Raw genomic sequence first — 19,192 nt, 5'->3', positions numbered from 1 at the left:
TTGTGGTTTGTCTTGTACCTGAGTTTAGCTGCATCCGTTGGCATAAAGATGATGATTAGGCTTTGCCATGCTTAGACAATATTATAATTGTTAAACAAGAAATTGTTTAACACAAAACAACATAATGAATCTTGACACTTTTATCCACTCTCTCAATTACAGCTAAACATTTTAAATTAAACATACTGTGAAAGTCTAATTTAGTATGCATATTGAATACTATTTTTTAAATGGTAAGATTACAGCGTTATGCGGTCATTGGCTGATGGGAATACATCTGCGAGAGTATGACTAAATCGATGTATAACAATGACCTCACGATTACTCATACTTTTATAAGTTTGTCCATATAAAATAATTATAAAGGAACATGAACCAACATTTAAAATCTAAAGCTAAGAATATGAGTCACTAAAAGCAGTTATTTATACTAAACAAACAAACAAACATTAAGTTAAAATAAGCAGTATGATTTAAATCTGATTTGAATACTGTATTTTCAGGTTGTTTCTTATTCTCAAATGAAATTAAAGGGTTTGGTTGTTGATGTTTAATTATTCATAGGACAGTCATTACTCCTCTGGTTTCTCCTGGGAATCAGCGTGTAAGTTTCCATCTAAAGATTATTGTATTTTTTGTATCTTTTGAAACTACTTTTGATGAATCATAACGATTAATTTTTAGTAAATTCACAAAAAACACAATTGAAAGACAAATTCCGTTTAATCCCACCGGTCACAATTTTTTCTTATTTCTGAAAGCTCTAAAAGTGTTGGCCAAGAAATTCAACTTTTAAATGAAAACGTATCAATGTCATGTGACTAGTGTGAGAGGTCACATGACCAGATCAGTTTACTTCCTGCTTGCACATCTAGACGAATATGTCTTCCCCAGACTAATACAAAAAGAAGCAAGTAAAACAGCTTAATTAACAGATAGAACTATCATATTGTGTACACATGTTCTTTAAAGGGTCTACCACTGATATATTTTGAGAATTATACTCCTGCATTTATTATTATGTATTTTGCTCGTAAGAGGTGTAAATTTGTTAACGGTCACAATTGTGACCTGTAGTATAACACAGTATCTCAATTGAAAACACAGATCCCGGCTGCCAATCCCAGCCACCATTCATCCACTTCTACACAGTTCAAAACTACCAGATGTGACCCCCCAAGTGCTGTGTTTAGCATCACCACCCTTCCCACACTTGAAAAAGAGGCAAACCGAAAGTGGCCACGACAGTGATGGCCCAGCACCTGTGTGAAACGGCCCACCCGCCAGGCAGAACACAAAATGGTGTTGCAGAGGTGAACCATCCAGAGGACGAGGCGGATGTCCACAAGAACCAACCAGTGTGACCCACCGCCCACTGGTAGGGCACACCAACCGGCTCTCATGAACATCCACCCCATCCTCCAGACAGTTCACCTCTGCATCGCCACCCAACAGTCCACCTGGCAAATGGGCCGCCCCATCCTTGCACTTCCCATCTGAGCCACAGTCACCCCCAACTGCCAGAGATGCCGCACACAGCATGCACGTCTAGGAGGTCCAACACGTCTGCAAAAAACTGACTGGGATCAACAGCCAAAACCTGTGCTTTCAATTGAAGAATTAGAATTCTGACTATGCTGTTTCCCACCGGTCACTATTGTGACCGAATATAAAACCTAATATTTCACTAACTTCAAGAACATACAATCAAAGAGGGCATACTGTTTGTGAGTTAGGTAGGTCTAAGGAGTAAAATGCATGTACTCAATTTACAAGGAAAAAAATGTGATTAATAATCAGGCACTATGCCCATTCCTTTATACATACAGTACAATGGCCCCAAAATGTATTTGAACACTTAAGCCACATTTAAAATGTATACATTTCACTGCAACAAACCAAGTGGAATATGTAAACAAATGATGCTAGACCTTTCAGAATCAACCAAGGTCAAGTCGTATTAGTAAAAAGGTAAGTTCACACAGTTGTCTCTAGCACAGTAACCACAGGTTACTTCATCACATTGAATATGCACATGCCCACCTTACATTTGACAACCAGAAAGTATGCTTGTGCAACCTTTCTGTAAAATAAATACCACTTGGTTTGATATTTTGTAAATGTAAATGAAGTGGCATTTATAAATATCCACATATTTACATTCATACGCAAGTATCCAAATGCATGTTGGGGTCGGCGTAGCTATGTAAAGCAGTGAATCGAAGCACTGAACAGTGCACATTTACGCCAATGTCTTGCTCTGACGCCATTTCAGAGGAAGAGACGTGTCCGTTTCACAAATATGCTCCGGGAACGATATGCCGACATCTCAGCAGGGGTTTTCTCCGGCTAGGTGCCACTGGTCAAAATGTTCTTAATGCTATTGGTCTATAAATCAGCCCCGTTCTCTCCCATACATCAAACATGGCTGTCGTGAGGCGACGAAAGGCGCGGGGGGAGGCGAGAGAGAAGAGAACGGAGGTGAGCGGGTGCCAAAGCGATCATGTGTTCCCCGCAAGCAGCAGGAGGAGAGCCGTGAAGCCAAACGGAGAGGAAAAGATGAGCCAGGAAAGGCAGATGTGCCTGTGTCATGTCTGTTATGAACAGTCTTCCCACCTTGTGGTAACACTGTGAACTGTAACTGCAGGAAAGCGTGATCGAGAAATAGACAGAGGGAGAGAGTGGAGGGTGGGGTGGGGGTAAAGAGAGATAGAGAGAGAGGGAGTGTGAGGAAGGGAGGGAGCAAGGAAGGAGAGAGAAAGAGAAAGGGTGAGGGATGGAGAGAGAGAGCGAGAGAGAGAGAGAGAGAGAGAGGAGTTTAAACTAAGAGCTATGTTTTGGGACGAACTAATCTGCTAGAGAGCAGTGTGAGGATCGGAACGCATTGTGCGAGCGAGTGTGTGGAGGACAGATAAGGGAAGAAGCCCGGCAGACCGACTGCTTGTTTTAATGTGCTGACTCTGGGGAGCTAAAAAAAAAAAATATTGACTCTTCAGTCGTGTGCCGTGAGCCAGGGCACAAGCGCCACATTTAACAGAGGTGCACCAGAAAACACGGGCGCGAGAGAGGAGAAAATACATCCAGCAGCAGCCAGACAGCACATATAGAGGATTTCTCCTTCCTTTTCTTCTTTTTTTTTAATCTGTTCATTTTTCTTTCTTTTTTTTGCTCGGGACTGATTCCCATTTCCAGTAAAGAAAAAGGAGCCGTAGAGCCACGAGAACGCGAAAAAAAACCTCACAAAAAAAACGACGAGAAACGAAACACCGCCAACAAGATGTTTGAAATCAGCCGAACACTGAATGCTGCTTTGTTGAGCAATGAGGTAAAGGAATTGGATTTTCTTCTTCTGTCACCTCACTTCTCTAAGTGTGTGTTCATTATTCCGTTGTGCGTAACGTTTCTCTGTTTTATCAGTGTGTCCATGCTTTTAAATGTGGCAGCTGACAGGTCTAAATGAATGTGCAGGGATTGAGCATTTAGGTCCAGTTAAACGGCTGCTAGCTAAAGGCAGAACCTCTTTGCTCTCCGGGCGTACTGTAATGGATGAGAGACTAGACTCGCTCTCTCTCCCTCTCCCACGCACAATCATTTCATTTTCTCATTTACTCAAAGCAAGATAGCTGTAACTGCTGAGCTTGCTTGATGACTTGCCCATCTGGGGCTTGCACTGACTGTGTGCGTGCGTGCGTGTTTGTGTGAGTGTAGCGCCAATGTGAACGTAAGCACACGGCTCTTTATCACTGTGGCAGTCCAGTTTTCTCTTTCCTTTCGCTATTTCTTTAGCCTGTATATTTCGTTACCACCTTGGCTAGCATTCTGTTCTATTCCTCTTCTCTTCTTTTCTCCTCTTCCCTGTAAATGCGCACCTCGCGAGCAGTGTCTGAAGATGATGGTAAGGTGTTCACAGAACTCGGCAGTAGCCCAGGCGGAGGGCTCCTTCCCAGGCATGGGCTCGCTGCTTTCCCCCCGAGATCCATCCAGCCCACTGGGGGCCAGGGCGCTGGGGGTAAGAGGATAGACGGATCTGTCAGACAAATGAACGAGAAAGTAGATGGCACAGTAGAATAAGAACACTAACTTCATTTAGGTAAATGTGTGCAGCCCTAAGGCTTGAATTAGCCAATGTTTTCATGCCTCATTGTGTGATGATACGGCCGCCCACTCCGACTAGATCTTTCTATCAGTTAGCCAGAGAGAAAGAGAAAGAGAAAGAGCGAGACAGATTGCGAAAGAAAAAGCAGCTTGTGTAAGTGTATCGTTTGTGTATTCCTGCTCGGAATGTGTTTGTGCGGCAGTGTGCTGATGCCTAAAATTGAAAGTGCGCCACGTGTGTGTGTGTGTGTGTGTGTGAGTGTGTATGCTTAAAGTCATTTGAGCCTAGTAAGGTTAGATTTTTGTTTCTGCCATTATTTTGTATTACAAACAACTTTCTGAATGTGTTCTTTTGGTGCTCCTGCAGCCTTTCAGCACAAACGTGCTTGGAAATAGAAAGTATGTGTCTTATACTACACAGTGAGTTACTCTCTATTGTATTTATTTAATTCGTAGCACATCAAAATTCAGCCGCTGATTGGTGGCCATACTAGTAGATAAATAGCTGGCTTAGGCTTTCCTGATTATAATGAATGTGATTTCACTCAAGTCTGGAGCTATGAAAGTGGATATCCATCTTTACATTCTCATTCAGTAATTTCTGATATTCTACTACGGGGTGGGGGGTGGGGGGTGGTTGAAGAGAGATGGCTGCATGGGAAAGCCCTGGCTGGCAGGCTGGTGCTGTAAGCGCCGGTCGGTTAAGAATAAATCCCTGACTTGGTGCATTAAATCGACACGAAACTGTGGGTGTCTAATCTGTGATGGGCTCTCGTTCCTCGTCTCCACAAAACAGGATCAGCCTGCCTGCCTGGAGCCGCACCACATTCTCACACAAATCAGACTCATACTGACAGCACTGGAGCTCTTCTGCCAGTGCACAAACACACACAAGTATACACACACACACACTGCGATCGCATGCAGCTGGGTGTTCATAGGCACAGAGAGCAAATTTTTAAACCCTTCTTTACAACCTTTCTGAGGTGTGTGTACACACTTGCCTTAAAATCCTCCACAGCTCAGGGATTTGAAACATTCTGAATATTCATCCTGGTGATTCTCTAGCTCTAAGAAGACAGAAAAAAAAGAAACAAGGCATGTTAAGTCACAACCACAAATATTCTCATTTGCACTACAAAACCTTTACAAGTAAATCCAGAAAATCGCTGTCATCCAGCAATCAGTTACTGTTTGGCCTGGGAAGGTGGAAGATCTATGCAACATTTGATATATAATGAAAATTAGTGACAGTGATATGTATGCGCCACTAGTCGTTATGAACCGCGTGACTGCGCAACGTGTTATTCTGGATTTTTCACATTAGCAGTTTTTGAAGATAAAGATGGTTTGATGAGAAGTGAAGCTTCTCTCTGTTTCTCTTTCCTCCTCGAGACTGTCAACAAACAGTTTTAAAGATGTTAAAGATAGAAATCAACAGAATGAAATGACTGAAATACCATTTTCAGTTGCTATGTCTGGCATATTTTGATTTCACATTTTTTACTGCTATACAATAACGGTCTTTGTACATCATATGTAATAATTTTATTTCTGGTTATAAAATACTCCCTTGCCAATTTTCTCGTTTTTGAATTACATTTGGATTATAAATTGTGCTGTTTATTCACATGGGGGCAGGGAAATGATGCTGGACTGTTGCTTCTCGTAAAAATCTGCATTTGTGACTCACATTTATCCGCAAATACACAACTCACATTTCAGATTGTAATTAACCAGGTTAAATCAGACCATCGTTACAGTGATTAATTGTGCCTTCATTAACTGAAGCCAGATAATTTGCATACATTAAATCATTGTACAGGGAAGAAGTAGAGGTCTGTCTAGGCATTTTTTTGTGAGAGGGAGAATTTATTCTCCTTTCTACTTCTCTGTCAGTATTTTTTTCCACATGCATTAGGTTGCTCTCAGACATCTTGCTGAGGAAAACGACTAGAAAGTTCCATTTGGATGCAGCTTTTTCAATTATATTTCTATATGCGCAGCATGTGTAGAATTCATATATCAAAGTAATGATTGTATTTTATGATTAAGTAAATCAATCAAGCAATGAAAACACTAGATCCGAAGATGTTTTTACAAACATGAACTGACATTAAAAGCCAAGCGCAATCATGAGAAGCAATGGATCACTAACTCGGAGATCATTTATTTATCAGTGCGCGGCGTTAACATCTACCTCTAAACAATCTGGAATAATTGAATAAAAATAAAACATTTTATTTTGCGGAAGTAGCAAAGCAGTTGCATCACATAACAGTAGTTATGTTTGATTTTGGTATCTTCGTGCCAAGCACTCTCATGGGTTCTCAAGCATCCAGAAGACATTGAAATGATTTCTAATCATGGTTAATAACCGCAGTGTTTTTTTTTTAAATTGAGCATGACACATTGCCACTCGAGATACTGCGCTAAGCAGGATACGGTGTGATTTCCAATTACAGAACATTTTTTAGTATTCAGCACAAATAATGAAAACCTCTGAAATAGCACAAAAGTATAATCACAAGAAAAACGGCGTGTTCCGATGAAAATACATCCGACTTGGTAGGGTTACGTGTATTAATCCAAACACATGCAGATTTGCTAGATTACAAATTTCTGATGCTGATTGGAGATGCTGTTCATGCGCACACACACACACTCCAGCAGTCCACGGGTTACAGCTGCTCTGTCAAATGCTTTCGTGCTCGCTTTCTAACTTCATTTTCAGCCATTTTTGAAGGTTACGTTCACTCCTAAATTCGTTGGAGGGAGCTGAGAAACAAACAGAGATGAGGGGGAGAGGAGAGGGAATTGAAGAGCGATTGGCAAATGTCTGTTGGCAGTGCGAGAGATAGGCAGGGTCATCTCTATTTCACAACAATGATTAGCTCTGCCCATCTGCCGGCTCGACAGGCTCCTCCTGCTGTGATTGCAGTGTTCTCTGTTCAATGTAGCCCTGGAAATTAGTTCATTTGTGCTGCTCAACCCCAGCCTAACTGTACTGAGAACAGGTGCAGCATTCTACCCCCGCACAAAGCCATAGCGAGCGTGTGCGCGTGTGTGAATCCTGTACAAGAGCAGCCGAGCAGCAAGCAAAGCAGACTCATCAACTGTGAAAAGATTCGCATCTCGCAACACAATAGCAGTAGATTGCAGTGGATCAACTTCCTGTTCAGAAATAAGCACCTTTTTCTCCTTAGTAGGACGTCTCTCCTTGCAGAGTTATTAGCTTTCACCTCAGAATTCCGACATCAATACCTTTTTACCTCTGTGTATATTTAGCAGGGTACAAAAGCTACTGTGTTAAACCAAATATGACACTAGCACTTTATTCTCACTGCTGAGAATTTTAAGTAGTTCCCATCAATATTCTGTCCAAATTTAATTCCCAACGGCTCTGTCAAGAAGCCTCAGTCTGTGATTCTGTGCTAGTGTGGAAATGGCAGAGCCTTCACAGAGAAAGATCTGGAGCTCAGAGCCCTGCAGCTTCAGAGGCCACCGCTATTGTCAGGGCACTTTGCCATTTTGGAAGAAAAGGCCGCAAGAATGAGCTATTTAACATGTGGGTCACTCAACGGTCACTGCGCGCACGCACAAGGCATTCGTGTGGGAATTAACCACCTTTCACTGCTCAAACGCAAGTGTGTGTGTGTGTAAATGACAGAGTGCAGAAACAGAGACTCCTGTTCCGAAAACTAGTGATGAAGGACCACCTGTTTTTAATAGACATTTACCAAATGTTGCACAGAACTGCATCCAAAAACTGTGTGAGCATTATGGTGACGCTCCAAGCTCATATGGGTTGTAAATAGATGTGAAAATAAGAGAAACTAAACTAATATTTCACATTTTGTGAATACCAAAGAAAACATCATTGTTGTTGTTTTTTCGTAATCTGATGGATGACAATAAAAAATGTCTATCTATATCTATCTATCTATCTATCTATCTATCTATCTATCTATCTATCTATCTATCTATCTATCTATCTATCTATCTATCTATCTATCTATCTATCTATCTATCTATCTATCTATCTATCTATCTATCTATCTATCTATATATCTATCTATCTATCTATCTATCTATCTATCTATCTATCTATCTATCTATCTATCTATCTATCTATCTATCTATCTATCTATCTATCTATCTATCTATCTATCTATCTATCTATCTATCTATCTATCTATCTATCTATCTATCTATCTATCTATCTATCTGTCTATCTATCTGTCTATCTATCCAATATAAAACATGAACTGACTGCAATAATGGCCCGGTTGACTACTGAGTTTGGGTCTAACTAAAGAGGCAAACCAAAGCTACAATTCACATGGGACCCTAGACATCCTCTGAAACGTGTCTAAGGATGCATTAGCTCAAGCAATCTGGCTGCAGAGCCATAAACGCTCGCAGTTTTGTGTTTTCAGGCATAAGCATGTTAAGCAGAGAAAGAGGATAAGAGTGCTCATTAGGAAACAAATGTAATGAAATTACGTTTGTATTGTCATCACAAGGGTGCGTGTGTGTGTGAGAATCTCAGTCACATAAATATGACACACAAACAACAGACACCTCACTTACATATACGCACTCGCACACCCACTGGGCTTCAGGATGCTCGTGCATGCGAAAGTAGATGAAGAATTCTCCATTGGGGGCCGTCACCATTGAGGCGAAGAGCAGGTGTCTCCAGCCAGGCAGAGAGAGAACCAGGGCAGCCTGCCTTGGTTGAGCCTTTAGCCCCACCAGAGTTCCCCTTGCCTGGGAGGACAGGTGACATCTGGCCCCTGTGCCTATGTAGTGGAAGATGCTTCCTCCAGGGACGACAGTCACTACTGAATCTCTGAGCCCTGAGTCGGTATGGAAAAATTGGATTTTTTTCCCGCTGCCTTTACTTTTTGATGATTTCACAGGGACTGGGTGTTGATGAAGATTGGGGGTCTTGAAAGCTCTCCCCTTTTTCTCTTTGAAAAGACAGCGAAAAAAAAAGAGTCAGTGAAGAGAGGGGTCAGCGTGAGTGATACAGGCACCATGACCTGGAAGTAAAAAGCCTGTGATTTCAGCAGCAGGGGGCGAGTGCTGGCGATGATGGTCCCCAAAGAAAAACCATCCACTTACCTCTCTATGCGTACAGAATAAAGGTCTAGTCTTCATCAGGAGTTTCAGGGCTGTGATTTCTGCAGGGAAAAAGAACATCAAAACAGAGGATCCAGTGAACAGCGAGAGCTTTGTGTTTTAAGTGAGACTATTCAAGCAAAGCCATAAAAAGATACAAAATAAAAGAATGAGCAGAAAAGGGGGAAAAATTACAAAGGAAGAGTAATTTCTATGGCTGAGCCAGCACTCAAGACTGTTACCGAGAATGCATACAAAAATGCACAGTATTTTCGAATGCAAAAAATAGCAGCAGTGCTGTTTTATTCGTCCAGAAAAAGAAATAGACATTTTAATGATTCGGTATTTCAGGAATGATGATGGAGTGATTTTTAAAAGAGAAACATTAAACGCTTACACATGAATGTGTGTTAAGTGCATGAATGCTCGCTTGTCTGGTTTACCCCGGCTTGCTTAAGTACTATAATTAATGGTTTTGTTAATTGAACAGGAATTGCGAAGGCGCTGTAGTGTAGAAAGCAGCACCAGTAATTCATCAATTTCACTCTTTTCCTCCTTCTCTTTTTCACGTTGCGCGCACGTTACTTTTACAGCTTGAGCACTGGCTACAAGGGCAACATTAGTTGGCAAATTATACGAGCCACCATATTTTAAGACGAACTCAGGACAGGATTTGTTCACTCAAATTGAACAAAACATGCTGCTGTTATTTTACAGGAAAACAGATTCCAAAGACTCCTTGAAACACTCCAATACGTTGATTTGCATGTTAAATACATTAAGAAAAGCAGTCAACCCTGACCGGCTGTTATTAAAGAAGTCCAATCATCCATCAGAATCGGCGGCCATTTTGTAGTGGGATTATCCGCTATGACACGCAGGCTGTTTCTAAAGTGATAAATGTGCTCTCTGCCTGAATGATAGCCTGTGCCCAAGAGCTGACACGTTGACGAACGGCGCTGTTTCCCCGAATTGATAGGTTCTGAGCCCATACATTTCATTGATTCGTTAATTGTTCGAGGGAGTTGGAGGCGCCTGACTGTCATGAATAAATGATAGATGCCTGGCATGTGTGCATTACCGAGGAAGACCTTTGAGGCGTGGTGTTGCTTCCTCAGAGACGCCAACCGTCCTCTTCACAGCCCCGAGGAGCTGCTGGTCCCCGTTAGTTTCCCCTCACATTAATAATGCATTCTCTCTAACAGCAGTGTTCAGCATTAAATGCTCTGCCATGGAGCCTGTTCAAAAACATCAATACAAACTCACTGAAATAACCCTGTTTCAGGCAGAGGGGGGAAAAAGAAGTTACATATGCTAATTGCTTCTTAAGGCATTCCTTCTGTCTACAGCTAGCGGCTCTTGTATCCTTTTCTCTTTCTGAATCTTTTCTCTTGCCTTGCTCTCGTCTGCTCTGAATAAGTAAGGCACCATGAATTCTGGGAGAAAGACAGCATGGATGGAGGGGAGTGGTGCAGAAATACTGACGATGCTTTTCCCAGGGCTCAGAAAGACAAGGTGATGGAGTATCTACAAACAAGGAAAGATAGGCGGGGGAACGGGGGGAACGTGAAAAGGAAAAAAGAGAGATCGATGGCACATTTCTGTTCGATTTTACCCCAGAGATATGTGTTGTACATATAATATCAATGAGCTAAAAATGACACTTTTTTCAGATAACTCATAGTAGATGCTTGGAATCAAATTCTGTCAGTGCAGCTTTAAAAAAAAAAAAAACGACTACATGATTGCTATTTGTCATATGAATATCTGAGACATGTAAATGTGTCAGTCTAGTGGCACAGTTTTAGGGGACTAGTTGCAATATTGACCTATTGGGTATAAATAAATGTGTGTATATTTGGCAGTTATACATGTTTTGAGCGGCAGAGATATAAAGTTAAGAAACTATTTTTTCATCGGACACTTCATATTAGAGCTATGACAACTTTTTTTCTTTCCTTCAAAATGTAAATCATACATATTCAGGCACCAAAACACAACCTTATTAAAATCCACTACAGACTAATTGAAATCCACTATGGATATTCATTGTTGTAGAGGAATGCATAAAATAATGAATAAGCTACATTCATCTTGTGGTTGCTCTTAGCGAAACCTGGCCTGGTCTGCACAGTGAAAGCGTAGCCCCCTCTCTGAAGGGAAGCACTGATTAAAGACCAGGCCAGATGGACCGCAGCGGTCTTCCTCATCGCGCTCGAGAGCTCCGACTGCGATCAAACACAGCAAAGGCCACCCTACAGCCAACCATCATACAACTCGATCTTCACCATCGCTCAGTCTCCCTCCAGCCAACCATAAGTGGCTGCACCACACAAATGAGATGGAGAGAATCGTCAGTGATATTAATGATCAGAAAAGAGCGTCTTGCTCAATGTCACCTTCGTTTTGAACAGGCCACAATGAGAGCCACGCACCGGGTTAGATATCTGCTCAAGGATTCACCAGTGCCACATTTATCTAATTTTAGCCACAATTAACAAGGCTTTCCTGAATTGTAAAAAGTCATCATGATAAGTACCATCAAAATCAGCATGATAATTATTTGTAGTCATATTTTTGACCTTGATGTTTTTTATTAGCACTGAAAATCTATAAAACTCAGCGTTTTTAAGCAAAAAGTGAACAGACATGGATGATAGGGGAGAGCAGACATGGATGATAGGGGAGAGCGGAGCACAACCTAACGCGGGGTTAGTTGTGACACACATGGTTTAAAACTTTCCACACATGCCAGGATGACGAAACTTAGAGCATTTACTAGTTGCCATATCAACATTATTTAGAGAAAACATTGCGGCAAAATTAAAAAATCTATGGAAGATATCACTGAACATTTATTTAACCATAGCAAAAGTAAATTTCTTGCTTAAGTTAATTTTTCATCTGTTTTTTGTGTTTATTTAAAATAAGACAAATCTGATATTATTGTAATCTTATATCTGTTATTTAACAGTTGATAACAGTTAACTTTCTCATACGAAGGGAGCCCAGCAAACATTGGTCCGACGGCAACGTCGTGTGCCTGGATGGCATAAATCGGTAAAAATATGTAACGTTAACACAGAACATTTCCGAAAAATGCATTCCACTTTCATTTTGGAACTATTTTTCAATCATTCACTTTAATGCTGATCTAATCAGCAGAAGACACAAGCCGGAGTTTAAATCCAAGTTGAGCAGGTGGGGTGCGTTGTATCTGCGTTACAATTAGCCCCTATTAGAAATATGATATTATATTCTATACTTTTATGAATTCTATTGAGAAACCATGAGAGAAAAGTGAATAATGACGGAGAATCAATGTTCAGAAATGATTAATTATTATTATGTTTTTAGTTATGCTGTATAGCTGTATTTAGCAATGTGTTTGTTGTCGAACTCAAAAATGTGTATATTTTAATGATTAAAAAATGCTATTCTTTTATTTTTAAAAAGTTAATTATTGTATTTTATTGACAAAATATTTTAGTTTGTCTTGGACATTTTTTTGATTATATCAGATAACATTTTAAGCTGTCATTTGGTCATGTTACAACGTGCCCCTCACATGTTACAATGTACCCCACCTCTGGGGCATGTCGTCACATTTCACTTTCATTCTTTCAGGGTAAATCAAGAAAAAAGTATACACTGTATTAATGAAACAAAACCACATAATTGTACTAGATGTGTGAAATGAATGTGGGAAAAAATAAATACTCTGAACCCCAAGTGAATTTACACAAACTGAGAAAGTCAAAAAGCATTCGGTTGTGCCCCGCTCTCCCCTACATATGTTTTTACCAGTTAAATCTTAACTCAAACATTACCTGAATCCTTATCCTCTAAAATATCTCGGATACGAAGCACAACCGTCGTTTTTAGACAGGTTTTTTCGTATTTGAACGTGGCGAGCTCCATCTGGGTGAGCCGAGCCTGAGCTCAGCAGCCTGACACTTGCAGTGCTGCCTGGCGGTGAAGCCGCCAAAAAGAGTTGATGTGGTGTCGAGGTTCTCCTTTGAGAAGGTGACAGGAACAGGAATTGGGCTGGGTGATACTCATGTCCTCTGACAGAAAGAGATATTTGCTTCAGAGGGAGAAAACTTCACCCCTTATTCCCAAGACGAATGAGAATTGTGACAATCGGGATATGTCAAATAAGAGAGAGAATTTGATGTGAGGAGAAAAAAAATATTTGTCCTTCAACAAATCAAAATTGAATAGAAATAGTAAGTCTGGGAATATCCGTTTCTTGTTTTTGTTTAGTTTTTTAGTCATATTTTTTTTTAACAAAGTAATTTGAGGGAAAATACTAACTAAAATAAACATGCAGTGTTTTGAATGTATTTCAGTTTTTCTCTACCTAATCTATGAGTGAATTCCCAAATTACAGGACAAATTGAAGTGCCGTTGGAAAACTTTCGAAATTTTTAAAACAAGGCTCCAAATGAGATGTGCAATTTTTAACACACTTCAGCTGACAGCTTGCAGGGGATCTACACTTCAGTGTCTTTAAATAAACCTGTTATTATTCAGGGTGAAAATTGAGACAAAATAAATGCTCCATCTCACCGGAAGATTTTTCTCAGTTGAAACAATTATCACCATGTCTGTTGCATGTTTTAACATGTTAAACGCTCAGAATAGATGCCTGGTGCTCGTGGTGGAAGCAGGAGTGAATGTGAAGTGAATGTGCAAGAAGCATATTGTGGAAATCGATAACATTGACAGGACACTGAGGGAGCATGAGTAACACACTCATCCGAGTGGACTGCGGGTTTGAAATATTTGACAAACAAGAACACCTGGATTTGTGGTTATGGCCAATGGGAAGAAGTCAGGTGGGTGCGTGTGTGTTTGGAAGCAGGGAGAGATGGGGCATGCAAGGTTCAGAGTAATTAGTTAGATTGAGGGCTGAAATGAGGAAGTGTGAGAGGAGGCTGGGGCTAAGCATTTGTGTGTGTGCGTGTGTGTGTATTTGTGTTAGAGGCCAGGTTGGTGGGATGCTCTAATTGGAGCTAAGCGGCCGCAGAGGATCAGAGGTACTCCAGAAACAAAGGAGCACAGGCAGAGAAAGAGAGGGAGAGAGAGAGAGCGGTTGCAGTATTGGGTGTGTGCATGTGTCTCTTAGTGTTTGAGTGAACAATAACTAAAGTGACATTTTACATGCTCAGCTAGCAAAGGCTTTGACCAAACCTCTGACTGCATCAAAATCACACACATGGCCAAACTCAGTTTTGAAAATGAGAAGAGACATTCCTACATGATTAAAAAAAAGAAATGTACACATGAATATTTTCATTTCCAAGAAAATGTGTTCTGACTAAAAACAGCATTTCAACCCACAATGACAAATTAAATTCCAATTTACAATCATATTTAACTACTGTAAACCGAACGCATCCAAGATAGAAAAGAATACATTTTCAGTGTCAATTAGTTAGCTGAGCATATAAAAACACAATTTTACAGAATGAAAATAAATCAATTAGCCTCGTTGCTTTTAGCTCGTTACTCAATTCGCATGCTGCTTCACTTTTAATGGCTTTTTGACAGCCGATAAATTATATGATTTACATTAGCTGGCCTGTTATAAAACCCCTCTGCCGGTGGTCAGAACAGCCATCCTTTAGCTCGACAATACCTGCATAAAAAGCCCATTTGGCAAAATGGCCGACATAAAATGCATGTGGGTTGGAGGACAAATAACAGCATCTTATATAAAATGATGCTATCTATGCTATTATCTGCTGTTCGTTTTTCCGAGAGGCTTATCCAACGAATGATGACTAAATGAAAGTCGTTTATGTACAGACACACACATACAGTACACTTTTCTGCAATAGTAAAGATCCCCGAGGTCACATCCTCCCACTCAAAACCTCCATGTATTCTTGGCCAAACCTCCCACCGCAGACCTCATGCCAGTCTAATCCCTAAGACCCCTCCCTCCATCTGTCCCCACCCAGCCCAGGAGTGAACAGAGAGACAGAGGGTCACACGCCGCCTCTGAGTCATACTGGACGCGTTCCCTCATCCTGCACGTCTACTGCTGGTGTGCACGGCCCCAATTCAAAGCACTTTCTCATACGAAGGGAGCCCAGCAAACATTGGTCCGACGGCAACGTCGTGTGCCAGGATGGCATAAATCGGTAAAAATATGTAACGTTAACACAGAACATTTCCGAAAAATGCATTCAACTTTCATTTTGGAACTATTTTTCAATCATGATGGGACGTGTGTCAGAGGGCTGTCTTTTCAACGGTCATTAAACGTCCAAATGTTTGCTGGGAGATCTCATACTGGATGCTGCAAATGGATTGATTTTACCCAGCAAGCAATAGCAGCCATTTCACTGCCTCGAGTAACCCACTTCTAGCCAAATTAACCTTAAATTTGATTTCTTGTCGTTTTTGCCAAAATAACTCACAAGATGTGTGATATTCCATCATGTAAGCAAAGTCAACCGTGATTACAAGGTGTTTAGTTTCACTTTATATTAGTTAGGCTTAACTACTATGTAATAACATTTAAATGAATCATTTGATACAATGCACTTTTTGTGTACATACATGTTTTTACATTGTACTTACATTTACATTGTACTTACATCTATAATTAATTCCTGTAGTTACATTTGTAATTACACTGTTGACAAATCCCTTACACCTAACCCTACCCTTAAACTTACCCATACCACCACACCAGATCCTAACTTTACCCGTATCCCACCTCAATATCAGCAAAAGTGTTTTGCAATACAATATGAACACAATAAGTACATTGTACTTATTTTTTTGATGCAAGTACATAGTAGTTAAGGCCACCTAATATAAAGTGGGACCAGTTTCCTTTTCTTTGACGTGATCTAATTGATGAGTAGTCTATTCTTGGGCTATGGTTAGTTTATTAAATTTTCACTGACAGCCCAAATTTTGCCTTGTTTTAGCCTAGACGTCAGGACTGTGTTTAGATGGCTATTAGATGTTTTAATTAAATGGGTAGGTTCATATTTATATATATATAAGTGTGCATTTTAGATGCTATGACTGCTCATCATTTTACAGTCTTGTGGTGTGATTTTTAAAAAATACCAAAATCCCACGTAGTTTCTTAATTCATATGGGGTCATAAAAGTGCATGTGTAATTGTCTAACAATTTGAAAACCATTTTAGTTGAGATGTTAAAATGCAGGTCACAAATACTGCATAATGATAGTGATTAAAAACAAAATACTGATATTTTCCAAGCATAAGCTATTTTGAAAATAGCATGATAGCTGGTATATTACTATGCAATGCAGATATTTCTGATTTGTCTGATGCTTATGTTTTTAGTACGTACCCTGTGAATACAGGGAAATTCAAATTGAACCTTCCAGATGGGACTCGTCTCCTCTTCTATCTGCAGTCTCAGCTGTTACAAAGACCAGCAGCTGACATTTAGTCCTTTATAAAGATTTCCGAAAAAAGAGAAGGAAAGGAGAGAGAAAGAGAAAGATAACTGTCATTGTTATTTATGATTTGTTGATGTTTCTGCCTCTTTACAAAAGCATGGTGTAGAATACCTGGTGAATGTTACAGTAATGTCACAGCATTCTAATCTATTTTGTGTTATTTATTATTGTTTGTAACTAACTATTGCCAGGAGCCGATCTGTTCTCCTATTATTGTCTGAAATAGACGGAAAGAAAAAAAAATTCAAGAGAATAAGAGAGCGAAACATTCAATCTATATGCAATAAATCCACTCCACTGAAATATAACATGAAAAATACATCTGCATAAAGGCACTCAGCACTTTGTTTACATTCAAATGAGAGAGCAGAGACCTTGGCATTGACTACCCACATGAATATGTCTCTCTCACACGCACAGAACTCTGAAATGCCTAATGATCAGATGTAGAGAAAGTAAGAACCTAGCAGTTTCCCACCACACTTTCCTCTCTTGCTCTGCATAAACACACGCAGTATGAAAGTCAAAGTCAAAGTGCACATTTCCACCTGCCACCCATGTGATGATGAGAAATGGTTGGTGGTGTCAGAAGGGTGGAGAGGGTTTCTGCTGGTTTTCGTTCAGTGGTGGTTTCCATCAGTGGTTGCTAGACTTCAGATTGGTAAACTGACACAGGTTAATGGACTGACTCAAGTTTGCCTGCGCTATAATGTGAGGTGCTGTATAATTGAATCAAGCCTGCATATGAGTGAAATGACAGGCGGGTTTTTTCTATCTCTCTCTCTCTCTGTTGGTGGGAGGAACCTGAATTAATGTCTTGTTGTGAGGAAGATGAAAGGTAATGCCTTCTATAACTCACATGGTGCCACATGGTTCAGTGAGCAATATGGGAAGCAAACACATAACTAGATTATGCCGAGTTTCGTGATATGGGCTGTACATTGCGGTTTTAAATAATGCATTTTCAATGTTATGTTATATACGTATATATATCTCGCTACTGGGCCAAACACATTTAAAAAGAACAGAGAAATATAAGTAGTCTACATGAAGTTTGGGTTTTCTCGGGTTGAGCTCTCAAGTACGGTGTCCCTAAAAGAGTGAGGCCTGGCCGTCTAGTGAGAAATGTCGTTCATTTTTTATGGCTCCGCTGGACTCTCATGCCAAAAGTGGTTCTTGTCAAGTCAGTTGCTCACCGTAAGGGACCTCCGCTGTGGTTTTTAGAAGTGCAGGTGCAGAGACGATAAGACCTCAGCCGTTTCCCAGCCCATTCCAGCCCTGTGATTTGTTCTATTGTACCAGTACAGCAGCACAAAGACCCACACCATATTAAAATGACACCCCCATTATTTCCCCACAACAAACCTGAGAGCAAAATGCATTCACACAAAACTCCCCGAAGACCCATTGAATGTGTAACATTAGGATTGTGTATGCGGAGTAAATGGGTGCAAGCAGGAAATGTGTTTTTGCCCGTGATGAATTCCATATCTTGGTAAATAAAACAAGATCTGAAATCCCTTCATTCGGCGAGCAGTCGCTCTCGGGCAGCCCTCACCGGTGGAGATGTGAAATGGGTTTTGTCAGGGGTGGGAGCGGCTGGTCTCGCGGTTAATTATTGATTCAGTGCGCGTGCAGCTGCGAACAACAGAGAATGTGGGAAGAGTTTGCACTAATATTTAGAAAAGAGAAAATGGAAGAAAAAAAAATAATGCATCGGGTGTCATTATTTTACAAAACTGTCGTAGATGAAACCGGAATGCAGGAATGAGTTTGAGTAGGTTGTGATGTCACTACATGGGAAGGCCGAGTTCATAAATATTAATTAGCTTGTGCTGCTGTTGCTGACGTTCTACACTAATTTAACATTGAGATACAATACGTACATTTTTAAGCAATTCAAGATACTAAGTCACTAAATAAATTATTTTTTCTACGATGTAAGTAACCATGATTTGTGAGACTCAACCTTACACCTGAAATAACCATAGAAATAAATTGCCTGGATTAATAAGATCTACGACACAATATTTAAACAAATTTTAAATATTAAACAACAAAGGTTTAAACCAATTAAGGGACGGAGGAGGGGGAGAGACCTTCCTTCAACCCAAGAATTCCAATTATGTGAACACGTTATTATGTGTGTAACTTACATATAATAATGTAAATGTGTAGGCTTCTATATGTGTATGTGTGTACAAGCATGAGGTAGCCATCCGCTTGTTAAGTCGTGACGTAAGGAACGCCGTTTCTGGGTCCAAGCCTCAACTCGTTTCACTTGAGAATGCCATCGACATCCAACATCAAACATTTAAAAAAGTTAAACATTTTAAATACTTACAGTCTACTCAACAGTCTCCGTGCTCACAGCGTCGCAGACATGAATATTTTAAAGATTTATAAAAGATGAATCACTGTCTGGCCATCTGGAATTTTGATATGGAGATAAAGGTTATGATTATATATTTTGTTGTAGTATTACACCACATTGTGTGTGTATATTAGCACT

At 40.3% G+C, this 19,192-nt stretch overlaps 1 protein-coding gene across 1 annotated transcript in view; it reads left to right on the top strand.

The window, feature by feature from the left end:
* Positions 1 to 2,799: 2,799 nt before the first annotated feature.
* Positions 2,800 to 19,192, top strand: part of elavl4 (ELAV like neuron-specific RNA binding protein 4) — a 91,067-nt gene continuing 74,674 nt past the window's right edge. The window contains exon 1 of the mRNA XM_079827844.1: positions 2,800 to 3,325. Coding sequence (XP_079683970.1) covers positions 3,278 to 3,325 — 48 coding nt within the window. The 5' untranslated portion in view covers positions 2,800 to 3,277. The remainder of the gene's footprint in view (positions 3,326 to 19,192) is intronic.

The sequence above is a fragment of the Gobio gobio genome, assembly GCF_949357685.1.
Source record: "Gobio gobio genome assembly, chromosome: 10".
NCBI lineage: Eukaryota > Metazoa > Chordata > Actinopteri > Cypriniformes > Gobionidae > Gobio > Gobio gobio.
The sequence above is the reverse complement of the archived record's forward strand: the minus strand, read 5'-3'. Positions and strand labels throughout refer to the sequence as shown.